At 44.3% G+C, this 12,770-nt stretch overlaps 1 protein-coding gene across 1 annotated transcript; it reads right to left on the bottom strand.

Annotated features, from left to right (window-relative positions):
• Positions 1 to 7,686: 7,686 nt before the first annotated feature.
• Positions 7,687 to 10,412, bottom strand: dmrt2b (doublesex and mab-3 related transcription factor 2b). The gene is made up of 3 exons (XM_048252840.1): positions 9,808 to 10,412; positions 9,296 to 9,392; positions 7,687 to 8,855 (listed from the first exon to the last, which is right to left on the bottom strand). The coding sequence occupies exons 1-3, from the start codon at positions 10,165 to 10,167 to the stop codon at positions 8,140 to 8,142; spliced, it is 1,173 nt and encodes a 390-aa protein (XP_048108797.1). The 5' UTR covers positions 10,168 to 10,412; the 3' UTR covers positions 7,687 to 8,139.
• Between the last annotated feature and the right edge of the window lie 2,358 nt (positions 10,413 to 12,770).

Genomic DNA, 12,770 nt, shown 5'->3' with positions numbered 1-12,770 from the left:
GCATACTTAACAAAGCTCTTTGTTTGGGGGGATGCCCGCCACCTAAGCTGCTTTGACAGTGACTGCTCACCGCAGTGTTCCCAGTCCATCCATCTGTCAGCACGGCCTTCCTGAAAGACTTGCCGCAACAGAGCTGTACCTTCCACAGAGAACAGCACAGGGCCCTCTGCGCAGTCTGCAGACTTTTACCGCCGCTGTCACATCGTGTGACTGATTGCAAAGACGTGTATACCTGATCTGGCCAATGAGCTGTCATTAAGGGGCTGATAGACTCAGGACAATACCTGCCATGGGTCGGTCAGCATTCCATCGGTGCATTCTTCTGTCAGAGGCATCAGGTCAAACAGAGAACACTAGAACTGTGAGCAGGAGGTTCCTCTCACCCTGTGGCCATCCATTAAAAATGATTAATTTATATACTGTATATTGTCTATGCTTTATTTATGGTCATTTATATACACAAATTCTGCATTCTGTAGTTAAGCCTTAGAATATGTCCAAATGAAAGTGAAACATAGCTGTAAATATTTTACTAGTAAAATTACCTAACGGCTTTTAAATGTATATTTTTATATAACCATTGCCTTTGAAGTGACAGCACAGACACTAAGTATGTACACGTGGGTCAGAGTTTTGTCATGATGTATGGGTCAGTTTTGATTTTCCATTTACGATTTCTTGTTGTTATGATGAAACACGACACAGCATCGTAAATGTCACAAAGAGACTTGTCTCCCTCCACCTCAGATTAGACCTTGTCTTGTCTCACCTGTCAGCACTTGGCCAGCGTCTGCAATGATTTAAGCCTCGCACCAATGTAATGGGAGAGATCTATCCGTGAATGCGTGTTCAAAGCCAGTACTTTAGGCTTAGATATCAAACATTTGGCAGTGGACCAGTGAGTGTAACCCAGTAAAGGCCTGCCCGTCAGAGGGACGGGGGACAGAGAGGGACTGGCCCGCAAAGTGCCTTGCGCTAAACATGACGAGGGGGCTGAAATCTTTCCTATCCTAACTTAGCCCATACCCTCCTTCACAACAGAAACACACACATAGACACACATAAACATAAATACTAAACACTAGAACACAAATCACAAATACACATATCTTTAAGAACATTCGGATTTATTTCAGACATTCACATATTTATTTATACACAAACCCACAAGTTTCTGACCAACTACTTGAGTCCAGGCCACTCAGTATCCTTCAAGCAGGGGCACCTTTTTCCATGTCACTAATGTTTTGTTGTTACATGAATCTCTGGTGAGAAATGGCCCGGCAGGGGTGATTTATATCCTGTTTGCATTGCCTGGCTTGGTTATGGGCGTGACGTGAGAAGAGCATCTGGAGCAGCAGGTTAATTGAGGGCGATTAAGGTGATTAATAGCTTTGTTTGAAGTCAAAACACAAGACAGAACGGTTTGTGTTACAGGCAAAACAGGCAGCTTGGTGCAGGGAAAAGCCTTCAGCTGCGGAGGCGGGGGGAGGCGGGGGTGGGGTTACAAGGCCTGGGGACGTAAGCAGGACATGGGTGTGTACGTGGGGGTGTTTTTGGGACCGGGTGTGAAGAGAACTGGGACACTGAGAGCACGTTGCTAGGCTCACACTGATGGAAAACACACTCCTTTGAGTTGCAAACAGCTCCACACTTTCTCACACACGCATACCTGTATGAATTGCTAAGATACAAATACACACCTTCCCTTGTGGGTTACACAGAGCTCAGGCCATCCACCCACATGCACACACACTCACACAGACTAAGAGTGTCCAAGTGGGAAGTGGTAGGCTGGCAGTGGTGAGGCAAGGAAGGTATGTGCGTGAGTCCAAAAGTAAACGGTAATATTGACCTGAAGGCTGCAAGCTACAGAAGACTCACTGTGTCCCCTCTACTCTCCTAATTGTCAACTACGACCACTGGTGTTTGTGTGTGTGAGTGTGCTGAGGGTGGCTTGTGTGTGAGGAGAAAGGGAACAAATAGGGAAGCTAAAGGACTTTATGGTGTGTCTCTATATTGCCTGTAGAAAGATGTATGATTGATGTGTGATGCAATGTGATTCCTATGTGTTGGTGTGTACATATAAATGATGTCAGTGATTGATTTTCTTTGCGTGTGTTGCAGTGCATTTGATTATATGTTCTGCCTTTTCTGAAGTGGGCAGAAATGAGTAAATAATGACTGCATGAGTGTGTTTTAATATGTGTGCATGTTTTATGCAATCTGTTTCAGTAATTTGTGAGGCTGTTGTGTGTATATCTGTGTCCATTATTTATTTGTGTGGGAAAAAAACAAACAGGCTCCCTCCTGATTCTGTGTAATTTTCTGCATTGATGGGGATGTGCCTGGGTCCTATTAAGGGGAAAGTGTAAATGATATTCATGGGCACAGGAAATACTCCCACTGCCTGTCCTTGGGGCGTTGCTGGAGATTGCAGAAAAAGCCCTAGGTCAGGTATCGCCAGTCAGATGAGTTGCTGAGTGGATGTTTCATCAGGTACTGATTGTGAAATTATTGACTGCTGGTGGGGGTTGTGTAATAGAAATTGTCGTGTGCCGCTCTCTCCATTTTGTTCTCTCTATATTTAGCCAAAATAAGTCTCACTTGAGCGATTGCTTGATTTATGGCTATGCTCAAACGTTATAATGGCAAGTTTATTCATTCAGTCAGCTGGTCTTGTATTCCAGAGGAGGCACACGGAGAGAGGTGATGAATGAAAATGAAAATGCCTTTATAGTGACCTGCTGCTCCATCATGTAGAAAACCTTAATAGCTGCTCTGAGTTACTCTTTCAGCTCTGAAAAAAAGAGGTGCCTTATGGGACAAAATAAGGAAATGGTTCACCAATGCTTTTTGATTACCATAGCAACACCATTCAAGGTCACTTGGCTCTGATGACTACCGACTACATATCAGGTTAGAAAAGGACAATGTCTAATTTCAGGAAAACAGCTCGCAGAATCGTAGGAGAGGACATGGACACACTTTCTGACATGGTTCAGCTTGTGGCAGCTTGTGAGAAGACATACAGGTTGTCAGAGTGGAGAAAGTAATATCTAAACAAATATCCAACACAGACAAACAAGGAAGTTTTCATTTGTGAGGGCGTAGTTAAGTCACATCATCCAGTCAAAATAAAATGGATCAAGAGGCATTCTTGTGTTCAGGGGAATGGTATTAACACATGCCACAGGGAAACCCTAGCTTGGTAATGGCCGCTACCCCTTTTTATTGATACTATATATTGTCACAGCTATTAGAATAAATTGCATCGTTTAATCCGCCCCATGGCTTCTCTTACTGCGAGAATTTGCGGAATGGATTGTCATGTCTGTAACCATAATCCTGTTAGAATAAATAGCCCTTAAACATGGTGTTGTTCTTGGCAGGTGAGCCACCCCGAGCTCGCTCTCGGAGCAGCTGCACTGGCTACAGTGTGGCTCTGCTATCACGCCATCTCTGCTCTCTTCTCCCTCTCTCCGACAGGCTGCCAGGGCCCTGCTCCCCTCTGCTCACCGGGCCCGTTGCTTTTGGCCTGCCAGCTGTTATTCCTCTGCTGATCCCACGGCCCCCTCCACCCACCCTCCTCTACTTCCACTTCACTCCCCTCCCTCTCTCTCTCTCTCTCTCTTGCTCTCCTGGCCATCAGAAACTCCAGTTTTATGTGTCAATAACCCCACTTTCCCCCCCTTTATGAGCAAAGAGCCATGGCACAATCAATCACGTTTAAGAAGGTGCCAATACATTTGCACGCTGTTGTTATTTCTCTCTCTCACTCACTCTAACTCTCTCTCTCTCTCCCCTTTACAGGATGAGAACCACGGGGCAATGCCAGGCCCAGCCTGAGTTTCCATAATGGAGCAGGGAGTGTGAGAGGTTCGCTGGTTAAGGTTACCCACAGAGGAGAATCAGACCTGCCCTGGGTAAATACCGTGCTAATGGTTTCACATGGTAAGGGAAGGGAGAGCTCAGGCTATTTTCATCCGAGTATTGCGGATACCTCCCGTTTTCATTAAATTCCTGACACAGTGTCGGGAAGCGGCCCCCTGTAGGAGATAGAGGTCAGAAAAGGTTAAGCTGGAATTTCAAGTGAAGCAGGAAACAAGGGGCTTGGATGTAACTGACCCTCCCTCAGGTATCTGACTTGAAGCCATAAACAGGGCAAGAGAATGAGAGAAGACTTGTAAGCAACCGCCACTCATACAAGCGACCTGTAATTGTCTCATACAAGCCTGTAATTGGCTGGTGAGCAATAACGAACCCAACAAACTGTCTTCTGAGGGATAAGTGTCTGGATAGCCAAGGTATCATGACTCTGGCAGAAACAACCAACCCTCTCTCTCTCTCTCTGTTTCTCTCTCCCTCCATCACCTGTGAGGCTGTACAAAGCCAGGAAAGACTGTGGTTAGTGTTCCTGGGCTGCGGTGGTGGGGATTGTAACCATATAGCGGCGCAGCTGCAGCCGTGGGCAGCTCCAGTGCTCGGCTGTTGGGCCCTGCTGCCGGAGAGCGCTGGCCAGGGCAGGCCTGTAATCAGGCGGATTTGTATGGAAAAACTCCACTGCACTAAGGGGATATGGAGAGAGAGGGATAGAGAGAGAGAGAGAGCAGGGGAACCCTATCCGGCCTGTTTCATTAATGTTTTTAAAGCTGTGAAATTTCAATTCCATGGCAGCCTTCTTAGCTTGCAAAGCCCATTATTCTCTGTTTTTTGGCTTCTGTGCATGTGGGGACACCGGATTGAAAATTAAATCGACAGCTTTTTGGACTCTTGGGTAATGGAGCTGAATTCAGCTGTCCTTTGGCGGAATATTTCTGACAGAGCATCAAAACAGTTTTCTCTCTCTCTCAGATTAATGTGAAAGTTAATGACAATTTAATAACAAAATATCCCCTAAAATGTACCCAAATACTGGCTTAACCCATCATGCGACGTGTGTGTTCTCTATGTAGGAGGGCATCTTATGTGACGAATATGGCAGAAAATTAACTGTTTTAAAGAAATGGGTCTAGGCTGCTTTGGTAGTGCACAACCTTGAAGAGTAGCCCAGCTTAAAAAAAAAAGCTTAATAAAATCTCAAATGTTGCCCAGTCAGCCTAATGCTGTTTAGAATTCATAGAGACATTCACACCAGCAGAGGTGGGCCTTCATACAGTACAAACCAACGGCCTGGCTGCATACAGATGTCACGACCACTCCACTCCCCCCGTCTCTGTTGCGGAGGAGTGCTGCCTGGTGTTTACTCGGAGTCTTGTGACACATATACACACGCACGCACGCACACACACACACACACACACACACATGCTCCATGAGGGTCTGTTTTACTGGGCACAGCAGGTGAGGCCGAAGTGGCGGTGCGGCTGCGGGCCAGGCGGCCCACCCACACTGAAAGAGACACCCCGGCTCAGGAGTGAGGGGCTCAGGGCTCGGGGCCGTGTAACCCTAGAGCCCGCGTTTCTGGGGCGTGCCTGCCAAGCGCCAAGTGCCGGCAGGAGGAGGAGCGGGAGGGTGGAGGAGTTTTGGGGTCGGGGTGGGGGTGTGCTGCCTGGTGAAATTCTTCAGCCGCCGAGCACTGGCAGCGGCATCAAAGGCCCCCCCCCCTTCCTCCACTCCCACCCCACCCCCATCCCACCTTTGAGCCCTGATCCTAAACGTTGCTGATACTCACTCCATCAGGGGAGAGCGGAGACGCTGGATATCTCGATTACACAAACATGTCGGGGGTGGCTTCACGCTAGGTGCCGTCTGTTAGGATAAATAAACCTCTCGGTGGAAGAGTTTCGGGAGGGTCTTTCTCCCTCTTCCTCTTCTCTCTCTCTCTCTCTCTCTCTCTCTCTCTCTCTCTCTCTCAGTGACTTGAAACAACACCTTTCTCTTCCAGTTCTGTGGGCCAATGGCAGCATGTATGTGTGTGTGCGTGTGTGTTTGGTGCGGGCCAGGGTGAACAAACATGCCCGCGTGTAATGAATATGTCTGAAATGGAAATGAGGAAAGGCAAGGAGGCTAAAAGCTAAGCCCTGACAAAAGAGAGCGGCTTGAAGTCGTGTTTGTGGACTTGCTACAAAACGGACTTATGTGTTTTAAGTGCTTTAAATGGCTAAATGCTCCGTCAGCTAACTGGCCTTGGCTCAATAAACCTCCCTCTTTCACCCACCCACCCACCGCCCAAAGCCCCACGAAGGAAAATGTTAATAAAATGCCAACGGGAGGGCGATTCAGGCTGCCACAAAAAGGATGGAACAATATGGCTAATCTTCTGTCCAACGCAATCCTAATGAGAAACGAAGCATTTGGAGAAAGGTCAGAATCCATTAAACCTCTGAGATACACTTCAGAGGGTGGCACTGTGAAACGCAACATGGGGAGGAAGATGAATGAAGCCCTTCCTTTGCTTTGAGGAAGGGAAATTAATTTCCATCCATGCATTATCCTCTTTTTGGGCCAGGGAAATAATGATCTTCCCCCTGGTGACAGATGCTTGTCTGTTTGTCCTGATGAAAGGAAACAGTGATGACAGTGTGTCATGCGAGGGCTTAATATTCTTAGATCCCTCTTAATGGAAAGTATGCAAACAGACATCATTGACACATCATGTGCACCGCCCCCCTGTCTTTAACGGGATTGCGGCTCCCATTGTGAGGCTCCGTATAAAGGCCCCTATGTTTCCAACTCAGATACCCAGAGATAAACGCACAGAGATCAGTGGAGGCCGGGCCAGAGCCAGGGCTGCTATCGCTCCATGTTGACGCCACACGGTCCGGAGTTGTCAAAACTATCTGGCTGCCATATCGGGGAGAGATCACAATGGAGAGCTGGATTTTCAAAAAAGGAGAAGTTAGATAGACATCGCCAACGGGTCAAACAAACCTGTTAAGGCTCCAGAGTGGAACCCCACTGTGGGATAAAGAACAATGTTGCCAAGGCAACATTATCAGATGGCCCTGGCTTTTGTAGCCCATTGTAGAAAGGTTGGCTCTTCATGTGTGCTCTAGCATTGAGTAGCATAATTCGGCCAATGCTGAGTAAAACAGCACTAGTACTAGTACATTTATCCTATTTTTAAATGCTGCCTGCTCCAGTGTCCATGATTATATGTGAATATTATGGTTTATACAAATTAGCTACCATTTTGCTCATCTGTCAGTCTGGTGTATATTACCCATAATGCTTATCTGTGGCGCACCTTATGAATCGAGAGGGTTAGTAGAGGAACTTAAACATCTCAGCACTTGACAGGGTTTCTCTGTATTCGTCTGTCCCTCTCATCAGGCGAATATAGACCCGCTAAAAGGCTCTTTCATTATTGGTTTTCTTTGGAACTCAAAAGAGTCCCAGAACACCACAAAATTTATTTGGACATCATTTGCTCTAAGAGGACTGAACAGGAACCTGGGGTATTTGTGATTCACTTCTTTAAACACACAAAGGTTCTGGGCACAAGTTCTATCACTTCAAACTCGTCATAACAGGAACACATACATGTGAAGTAGACTTGTTCTTCTTGTTTAAGAAAATTAGTTTTCTGAGACATCGTTACTTGTCAGTATGTTGGTGGAGTGTCATAGTGGCTTGTTTTTAAAATAACAGGAGAAAACAGGCTCAGACTGAACAGTCAAGTTTGTCAGGAGAATGTTTCGAGAAGATCTGAAAACTAGGTGATCAACAACTCTGAGTAAGAAAGACTGGAAATATGGCAGTTTATATGCAGTTTTTCTTAATATTTTGAGCCAAAAAAGTAACAATATTTCAAAGCAAAGTTGTGCCACTTTTTAAACTCAAGTTTACAAAAGGTGTCTTGAAAAAAGTTAACAATGCATGTAGTCACACAAAATGTAAGGTTCTTTAAAGGACAAAAAAGTATATTTCTCCTCCAAAAAATACTGTAATACAAAGCATTATAAAATGTAAATATATCAGTAATAGGAAATAGTGTCAAATTGCTGGAATTTGATCTATTAGCTAAATTTTTATTTTAACACCATAAATGTTCAAGTACACTTTTTATAATGTTGCCCTATTTCATATTAGATAATGCACTTTGCATGAATGATACAAAATGGTTGCATTTCCAATACATTCCTAAATGCAGCCCACGGCCAGTCCTAATGTAGTATATGACATGGTATGAGCTATTCACCTCATCAATAGAGACTCCACAGAAAAGGGCAAAGGCCGAACTCCAGTGTTTTTAACTGAGCTTGTGTGTGATGGCGATCTACAGTGTTTGTTAAGCCCCTGCTGACTGACCGGTCTGGGCTCATGGACTAGGTTTGCTGCCGTGCTCTGTGTTAACCTAGACTGGTCAACGATAACACTTTTAATCAAAGTCCTCTCTGGGTCCATGAGGCCAGCAGAGTTCGTGCAAGGTCTGAGCTGGGTGTGCAACATGGGCAGAAACAGGGGCTCGTGGAGGCCCCTCGAGTCCTCCAAAGCCCCCCACCTGTCCAACGCTCTATCCCTGCCAGGGCCTGAGGGCTCCACTGCCAGAGACCCTTTGGGCAGGTTGTCTTTGTAACTGACCTCCATAGGCCGAGGTTTGAGTCGCTCGTCGGTGGCCTGGCAGAGGAGGCTGCAGTCAAACAGAAGTGGGTTACCTCTGTACATGGGCATGTAGGCAGGCAGCCCAGGCTCGGCCAGCGGGGGGTCTGTGAAAAGCGGGGAGAGAGGCGGGTGGAGGAGCACCAGTCCAGACATCTCCTGCATCTCTTTCTGCCGCAGCTCGCGCTCCAGCATGACGCTCTCCAGCTCCTTGTCGGCAAAAGCACGCCGCTTGCGCATCCGTGCGCTGATGGAGGGGTAGTGGATCCGTTTCAGCCAGGAGTCCTCTTCGATCAGTGGAGGTTTGCTGCCTGTGGCATTAAAAAGAAAGCTCTTGTGATTCTGCACGCAACTGAAGAAACACACACTGAAAATTGCTTTAATTGCTTATTAAAAATGTCTTTGAATATCATTTCATATGAGATATTATGTCATGTACTACATAATGTCCTGCTTATTAACAAGATGTAAAAGACAAAATGTAGCCTTGACAGCAGGATGGCCTGACAATTCAATATACACATGGGGAAACTTCTATAAGATCCTCTGTACCGTCTATTTTGCTTTCAAAATTCCAGTGTAATTCGGTACCGCAATTTGCATAAATTTAATTACTTTAAATAAACACAAACAGATCCCATTTCCCTCTGAGGATTCAGACACGTACAGTAATCACTGAACTAATCCGGTCTCTCCCCGCTGCCTGGGAGGCCGCGATGTGTTAATGAGATGCGTGTTAATTAGCACTTACCCTCAAGAATACTTTTGACGAGAAGGCTGGGTGCTCGTGCGTAGCGCTGGCAGGCTTTGCGTCTTAGCGATGGGGTCGTCCTGTGGCCTTTCTTGCCCTGTCAGGAAATGAAATATGTGTGAATATGCATTTTATAAAATAAGATGTAGGTTGCTACATCTTACTAAACTTGTTGCTGCTTTGCGAGAAAAATGTTTGAATAAAAACATTTTTTAGAATTCTATGTAGATTGGACTGTTGGCCATCGTATTTTAAAACATGGACCACATTATCATGATAAATACAAGTAATAGTAGCCTACCTTGCTTTACGTCAGGTTATATGAAAATGATTTACATGTTAACATGTAATAACAAAAAACGCGTATCTTCAGATAGACGGATGTTTTCTAAATGCCCTTAACATATCCTAATAATCATCATCAAATCAGCAGACTACTTTTCAAACTGAGCTAGTGAATTTTTAGGTTTGCCACTAGTTGTCCTTCGATGTCGAATGCGCAGTGAACCCACCTCCGTGGCTTGCTGTCTCCTCAGGGCAACCTGGGCGGCCATCACTCGTTGTCTCTCTACAACGAGGAGACAGTTTGCGCACTGACAGTCACGCCAGCGACAGAAGCGTTTGTGACCTTTCAGGCATGACACAACTCCGTGGTTTCGGCAGCGAGCGCACTTGGGGCTGCGGGTCAGCCTGCGCGTGGGTTGCTGCTGCTGCTCCTCCGTCACCTCGGCTCCCTTCCCGCCACAGTCGTGACGCGCCACGGGCACACACCCGTCAAGGCTCTCCACGTCAATTTCTCCTTCACATTCGGATTTGAGTGAGTCAAGTTTTGTCTCATCTAGCTGAAGGCCTCTTTCCAGTTGAGTGGACATCTATGTGAAACACCTTCCACGCTGCAATGTGAAGATGGTCCGAAATCTTTAAGTCGTCAACAAATGAAAGCTGCAACCGAAGTGCACGAGTGCCTTTCTCATCCTCAGTTTTTACGCACACGCTAAAATACAAAGCACCCGGGCGCCAGCTGGGCAAACTCTCTTTGGAAAATATGAAGTGATAGACTTTTGAAATTATAACCCCTTCAGCTGCTCTCTGAAGTCCAATCGGGTTGTTTCCAGGAAAGGAGTCTCACGCCACTATGCGTCTGACAAACGAGCCAAAGTGTTTAAGGATATGTTCCCACAGGGTGCGCAGCGGCACCTGCCCGACCCACCTCGAAGTTTTAAGGACAAAGCACAAGCACTGCATTTATGGATGTCTTCCCAAGACAGAAAGTCAACATTGACGTGATGTCACACGGTTTTACGTTCAATCACGGAAAAACCGTCCCACTTCTACAGTCAGTTGCACTGACAAGGAAAACGCAGTATGGAACATTTAAACTTAACCCCTCTCTCTTATTTCCGGCTCTTCACCAATTAATCTGAATGAGGTGTTTGTCATATACTAAAACCTTATCAGGTTAATTTGTGAATATAGGGTAATTACTTTTTGGAGTGAACCTCAATCCCTTTCTCTTTTTTACCTGACTATATTCAATAGCAAACGTTTCTTGGTAAATACTGTATCGTAGTTTAAAGGCTGTCTGAATTTGCCACAGGCTTTTCATTTAGAATTTGCTTGTTGCACACTGTGAAATTATATTGGCAATCAATTTCAAACCGTTCCCACCTCTAGCCATTCATTCATGCTGCAGTCTCTGAAAATAGCCAGGCCATAAATACTTATGGGCCTATGTTTTAACACACAAAATGCTACACATTAGGCTACGACTGCTATAATTAGTTAGTTTACATGCTGTCCATGGCATGAATACATACAATGCCACTACACCAAAAAGTACTAGTACCAATTCTTTTAACAGCAGTTTGATGTCCTGATACATTCATCACAATGCATAGCTAAATTACAAGGGCTTTAACTACATTGTTAAATATTTGTTTGGTTTAGTTTGTCCTCAATTTCACAGAATTGAACTACATGTATATGAACCTTTACGTATAAGGCAAATGACTTGAACTGTCACAAAAGTGCTTCGTAATCATGTTTTAAATGTCAATCTATAAATTGAAATCATGATAAAAATTAATCAGAAAATGAATTATGGATGAGGCACAAATTTGATTGATCTACTGGCAGTCTGAAAGCTGCTTAACTGCTTAGAGTTCATATGTATGATATTATTTTACATAATCGAGTCGAGAGGGGAAAAAATCACACAATTAAAATAAAACTAGTAAAACTAAAACGTCAGTTAATTGTATTTTGCTGATTCTTCCTAACATGTTGTAGAATGAAACCAATAATATTGTGTCCTACTTTCAACATGGTGGTCTTGTATATTGTATGAGTGTATACACATGTAATGGATGCAGGATTTTACAAGTGTTAAATGTCCAGAATTTCTCTGTGAGACAGACACACAGCCCACAACAGCACCACCATGTGTCACCTGAGCCTAGTGGATAAAATAATAGGAATAAATAAACTACTCCATTTGGCTTTGACATGGACAAGTAAAACTCAGTTATGATTAGAGTATTACCAAATAGAACCAAATTTCATTTAAAGTAGAATTGCTGGAACCATTTAATTCAAAATGTTGAAATATATTTCATTTAATTCAGTTAATTTGAAGTTTAATATTAGTATGAACCATACAACATACAGATATAACTGTTTTTTGTCAACATTTTGGCAGGCAAAGAAATGACAAAAGAATTAACAATTGCCATACTACATTTTTGGCTAGACATGGTAATTGGGAGTCTTCAGTGCCCCCATGTGGACATTCAAAGCCATCACACCCCAAATGCCACCCACAGTTTGACAGGCATCCTCAAGTGTAAAACCAAAATGTTGTTTAGTAGACTTTATATATGCACCATATATCAGCTAAATATATGGCTTACTTTGTGTTTTTGTGGGGGAAATTTATTTAGAGATTCTGTAGTAGATTTGTAGACAGGAAACTGAACTCATGACCTTGTCACACTTTAGACAGAGTTCCAATTGCGTTGGATATTAACAAGAACAGCAGTGCCTGCTGGTCTTCTTGGTTGCCTACAGTACATAAGGATCTGGGCCAAGCCAAAAGTATCTGACTCAGCAGTCTGCAGGTTGACTCCTGTTATTGACATCTTTTCCTAAAACAGCTTAGCACAAATTAATTCATGCTTTTATGCAGACATAAATGCATAGTCATTTAAATGGGTCCGTCTAATCAATGTAGGTTAAGCTTGACTTTGGCTGCATATTCTTTATGGTGATTCAGTGATTGTTCGGCCTATAGATCACTGGGATGAGTACACGGTAAGGACATGAAAATGTATGATAAAGTCACGTTTGGCTTTGCTTTAAGTTGCTTTCTGTTATTTGTACATGATAATGTTATGAAAGTATTCAAACATAGCATTTGTGAGTTACTTTAAGATAAATAAGGTTCTCGAATCAATCACCACCATAGAGGAAGTGAGGA

This window comes from Alosa alosa, chromosome 9, assembly GCF_017589495.1.
Source record: "Alosa alosa isolate M-15738 ecotype Scorff River chromosome 9, AALO_Geno_1.1, whole genome shotgun sequence".
NCBI classification, from domain to species: Eukaryota; Metazoa; Chordata; class Actinopteri; order Clupeiformes; family Clupeidae; genus Alosa; species Alosa alosa.
The sequence above is the reverse complement of the archived record's forward strand: the minus strand, read 5'-3'. Positions and strand labels throughout refer to the sequence as shown.

Bases quoted from the DNA above. Each gene is read 5' to 3' on its own strand.
- dmrt2b (XM_048252840.1), bottom strand. From the start codon at position 10,167: ATGTCCACTCAACTGGAAAGAGGCCTTCAGCTAGATGAGACAAAACTT. The intron at 9,393-9,807 runs GTGGGTTCACTG...ATTTCCTGACAG, and splicing joins GGAGACAGCAAGCCACGGAG to GGCAAGAAAGGCCACAGGAC. The intron at 8,856-9,295 runs GTAAGTGCTAAT...TTAATGCCACAG, and splicing joins CGTCAAAAGTATTCTTGAGG to GCAGCAAACCTCCACTGATC.